Source organism: Montipora foliosa, chromosome 3, assembly GCF_036669935.1.
Source record: "Montipora foliosa isolate CH-2021 chromosome 3, ASM3666993v2, whole genome shotgun sequence".
Taxonomy (NCBI): Eukaryota; Metazoa; Cnidaria; class Anthozoa; order Scleractinia; family Acroporidae; genus Montipora; species Montipora foliosa.
The window spans coordinates 8,938,282-8,943,281 of NC_090871.1; the positions used below are offsets into that span (position 1 = coordinate 8,938,282).

At 41.2% G+C, this 5,000-nt stretch overlaps 1 protein-coding gene across 2 annotated transcripts in view; it reads right to left on the bottom strand.

The window, feature by feature from the left end:
* Positions 1-5,000, bottom strand: part of LOC137996668 (serine-protein kinase ATM-like) — a 194,784-nt gene that overhangs the window by 10,528 nt on the left and 179,256 nt on the right. For both annotated transcript variants that reach the window (XM_068842189.1, XM_068842188.1), the window contains exons 59-63: positions 3,922-4,060; positions 3,545-3,624; positions 2,686-2,826; positions 1,653-1,769; positions 475-633 (exon numbers count right to left, since the gene is read on the bottom strand). In XM_068842189.1, coding sequence (XP_068698290.1) covers positions 475-633; positions 1,653-1,769; positions 2,686-2,826; positions 3,545-3,624; positions 3,922-4,060 — 636 coding nt within the window. The remainder of the gene's footprint in view (positions 1-474; positions 634-1,652; positions 1,770-2,685; positions 2,827-3,544; positions 3,625-3,921; positions 4,061-5,000) is intronic.

The following is a 5,000-nucleotide window of genomic DNA, read 5'->3' on the forward strand; positions in this document are numbered from 1 at the left end:
TTCTAGGAATGCGTCTGCTGTTCATGAACATTGCCAGCTCACGGGTCATTCAGTGGATTCCAGCATAACAAAAGTTCCTGCCACGGAGAATAACACATTCAAACGCCGCATAAGGGGGCAATTAAGATAAGATTAAGTAAGCCCTCTTTGAACAGAGACAATAGCTTCGAATTAGCCAGCATCCATGACACCATATTAGCTCCCTCGAGACCATTATATAACCCTTCTTAACATTCAAATTTGCATTGTGGCTGACGAAGTTCGGTGGATCCGAACGAAATATCCCACTTTTTAGTTTCTAATTGCGCTGTGAGTACCGAAATTTTTATATTTGTAGGTCGATAGTTTTTAGTCTAATTTGTAATTAGATTTTTACTCTATTGTTACTGAAGATTTTACCGACTTTTCTTTCTTAATAAAGGATCTACTACTTTCGAATCCGACGGCGAGAATAAACAAACATGGTCTATTTACCTTGACCTGTTTTCTACAGTCCAGTGATGTCCAGTCCCCAGGGTAGTACCGTGAGTGGGCCCCAGCCTTAGATCCTGGCCGACCAATCAGATACTCTCCCAACGGAACAGTGTCTTCACACCATTCAACAATTCCACTGCGCTGCGATAAAGGAATGACCTAGGAAAAACAAGGGAATGGCGAAGAAATTTACAAGGATGAGTACCGTTTCTTAATGGGCCATTCCGAGTTGATGTTAGTCGCGGTTTCGAAGTGAGTCTTGGTGCTCAAACTATTACAAGGGAAATAAGTTTGATTTGCATAAGAATACGCAACTCAATTACATTTGAATGGTTGTGCACCAGGACTCGTTTTGAAACTGAGACATGCAGCAACTCGGAAATGGGCTATTAGGGTAGCCTCCTTCGCAGACGTTTTTAGGACGAGCCGCGAAGGAAGCTATAATTAGAATTAGGGCTAAAACGTTTTTATAAAATTAGGGGACGTTAGCAAGGGCTGCGGCGAGGGCGTCAAATCATTATGACAATCTGGTTTACCTGTAGTCAACAGACAGTTAAAATAATGAAAGGTTACTTATCATTACAAATCCTTTGGTCAGGTATTTGACATTTTGTTATCAATACAACATAAGCAGGAGATTTTCCAAGGCATCTACAAGTTGTGTAATATGGAAGGATACTGATGTTCTGTATTCAAATTGCAGAACACTTATTCTGTCTTTGCTAGCGCGGTTGCTTAAAGGCCCGACTTCAACTAACTGCGTGCCGAGGAACAATTTTCATATATGAAAATCCCGTCAATGCTGAAATTCATCCAATCAGATCGATACGATAAGTAATGCGAATTTCCAAAACAAAACGAACGGTCGAAAAGCCAGTTGGTTGAAGGTGCGTCTTTAAACTCCGCGCCAACGATCCATAATAGCGTAACGCAATACACTACGTTATAATGGTCACACAATCCAGTCAATTTGCACGCTATCAACAAAGAGGAAAACCTTAAATAACAATGACCACGACCAGGTTTTCTGAGCCCGCGAGACTGAGCACCCCGGCAAACCGCTGGCCAGCAACCTGGTTCTGGTCTGGTCATTGCTGTCTAAGGTCATCCCAACAGAGAGGGCAATGCCAAGTCTATCTCTACTTGTTACTCACAGAACCACTCTTTCAAACACGTACCTTATACGTTCTCATCTTTAACTTTCTTTTCCTAGTCTCCGAGTTTTTCATCAACAACTGATTTACCATACCAAACACTTGCTCCATCACAGCGTCCTGGCGCAAATCGTCTCTACCCTGAGAGATGAAAATCATTTTGACTTGTTGTTTTCATGCCATTTTGCCGAACGTTCAGTTCATGTCACTTGTGAATTTAAATCACGCCATTGTCACGTCATGCCACTTCAAGTCAATTGTTCTAGTCATGCCATGTCACTGACAGCGCATTTTAAGTCACTTTAAGGACGGTGCCTACTATTACTATTGCGCATACGGTCTGCGCATCTCGAGGTACTCGGATTTCTTATTTCTTATTAACACAGGGATATTTTTGCGCGGTTGAAAACTATGCGGAAAAAGAACTTAGTAAGTGCTCTTGGTATCCAAAAAGAAAAGTGGGGGTAACCATGCATTTTTCAGAGATAATTAAGCTTCAATTTCAATTTGGCAAAGAACGCCATACATTGCTTTGTATTCTAAAGCTTTTTACAAATATTGTTGATAAATTATCCTCGAAAAATGCGTGGTTGCCCCCAATTTTCTTTTTCAATTTCAATAATACTTGTTAAGATCTGCTTTTCCCGCATATTCCGGAAACTGCGCAAAAATATCTTTGAAATAGCAGGCACCGTCCTTAAGTCAACTGCTCTCTTGCCTTGTCAAGGAGGTACACGACAACATTTTGCAGGTAACTTCGAGTCAAAAAACAAGCAGACCATGTCATGCATTGCTAATTCATGCCAATAGTTTAAGTCATGCCCTGTCATGTCACTGACACCGCAATTCTACGTCACTTCAAGTTATCAACAAGCCAGATCAGTTATTAAAAGAAGGGTCGAACATCAGCTTGAATGGAACCTGTGTCACGGACTTCACCTCCCGTTAAGTTGACTTTGGTGTTCGCGAGCAGCATATTACAATCAGGACACTACGCTTGTTAAGATGTGATTTTGAGTTATGCCGTGTGACATGGTTGTGGCAGTGGTTCATTCACCTTCACAAGCTGCCGTCGTTTGACACCATCAGATCCAATACAGAAAATGATCTTGGGTAGGTTCACACCGCCGGCAAGGCAGAACTTTGAATCAAACCCTACCACATGAACCAGGTCATCATAACGACACAATGGGTCAACCTGATGAGAAAACGAGAACAAAACGATTCAGGCGACATTTACTCTCACTTGGCCAAGAACATCCCTTGTAGGTTTTTTTCCCTTTTTTCAGAATACTTGGGGTGAAACCAAATTCCCAGATTACTCTCCAATATCAAACACACCAGAAAGTAAGAATTGAAATTAAGAGGCAAAAATAACCTGGTAAAATAAGTACTTAACACTGATACATTGGCACGCCTTATATTCTACATTTGACAAAAAGGATCGAAAAGACAGGTCTGAGGTGTTCAAAAGGTGGATAACGCTATCCACCGGATATTAAACCACTATCCATTGGCTGGCGCAATTGGTTTCACTATGACATATCCACTGGATAGTGGTTTATCCGGCAGATAGCGCTATCCATTTCTTGAACAACTGAGGTCAGGACGTAGTACTGACTAATAAAGGGGTACGCATAATATTCGATGCGATGCCGTTCCAGTCTATAATATAACGATTAAAAGATGAAAATTCAAAATAATTTGCACGAGTCCCTTCTGCGTGTTTTCATTGATACAAAAAGGAAAAAAAACTTATGAAAGAATCTTATACATTTGCACTAAGAAAATAAACTTCCTTCGTAATTTCAGCAATGGCCATTTGAGGACCTCAAGCCTTTCCTGATATGTTTTATCTGACCCGCAAATAACTCTAGTAGCTCGCCTTTGAATCGACTCTATAGCCAGCTATTTACCTTCACATCAAGCGTGGGGACTGGCACCTCCCTAAGATTCGAAATTCTTTTGATTGTGACATCCGGAAGGTTGAAAGGACCTGAAATGCATAAGGAAGACTCAAGTGTCACGCACATAGGCGATGTCACAAACAACCTCAATACATACATTGGAATCAGACCGCGTGTCAACTAACAGTAAAAGCATTATTACAACTGGTAAGCGATTGTTCACTGTCGAAGGCGACAAACGGAAAAGTGGACTGCTAAAGACCAATATGGCGCCCAGGGCGAATCCACGTATTGATAACTTTACACAAGAGAGTATAAAAACGTTTTAAAAAACCGAATCAAAGAAACTTCACTCTGCAATAATGTCAGTCAAAAGTGACGTTTACCTCTTTCGTTTTTGAGGTGCGTTACATTGACATATGCCAACTCGATGTAAGCTTCACACAGGTGTCTCATATTCTGTACAAGTTCCCCTCTTTGATTCTCAATCTTTTCAATCAGTTCGCAAGCTGTCTGGATTCGAGCCTAAACAGAAGATACAACAAAGAAGAGAACCAAACTGATCCAACTATCTTAAAATGGATTTATATGACTAACTAGACGCATATCTGCGTGAAGTCGAGCTTTCCTGAGTTCCTGGATAGTCAAATGAAAAACAAGGAAAGCAAAAGACACAAGGCTAGATTAATTATCATTTAGGTTAGGGTGATGGAAATGATTCTCGTTATGTTCTTTCACAAATGTCAGTTCGCTCATGAAGTTCGCGGACCGACTGACCCGTTTCGAAGACGCTCGACATCTTTTAGTGTGGTGCATTTGTATGTGGTTTGAGCATATTAGACTCCATATTCGTGCTTACTGTCAACGACGCTGTTTTCATTCAATGCTACGTATGCACGTTGGTTTAAACTTCGCGCATGCGCCGTAAAAAATGAATCAGCCATTGAACAACCATGCCACGTACGCGTTTTGGTTAACTTCGCGCGTGCTCTTTACAAGCTTGCATGCGATTTGCAACAAAAGGCCAAAAAAAGCAGAAGCCGAAATTTTTTTTCCACGGGCGTTTCCCCTGGAAAGCCGGAGAAAAAAATCTCGCGAGGCGAGTGGACCAGACGGAAGTAACTTAGCACGTGTGTTTGCATGCAGTATGGCTGGCTCTCTCTTAACTGAAAACTCCTCGTTTGTGGCGTTCTGTTCCGAACCCAACCAAGTATTAATAATAATAACAACTTTATTTAAGTGTGACAGTGTCAATGAATTAAGCACAAGAGCACTAATTGCGGACAGTAACGAAATTAACTCAAACTGTCAAATCATATCAAATTGCCAGGATACATCTGCTGGTTCGCTACGACAAAAAGTTTTGAACTCAAACATGTCCTCTGAAACATTAGTGAGACTATTTGGAGAACATTTCATTCCACGCAATATGCAGTATCTACACACACACGCGTTTCCCGCGCCT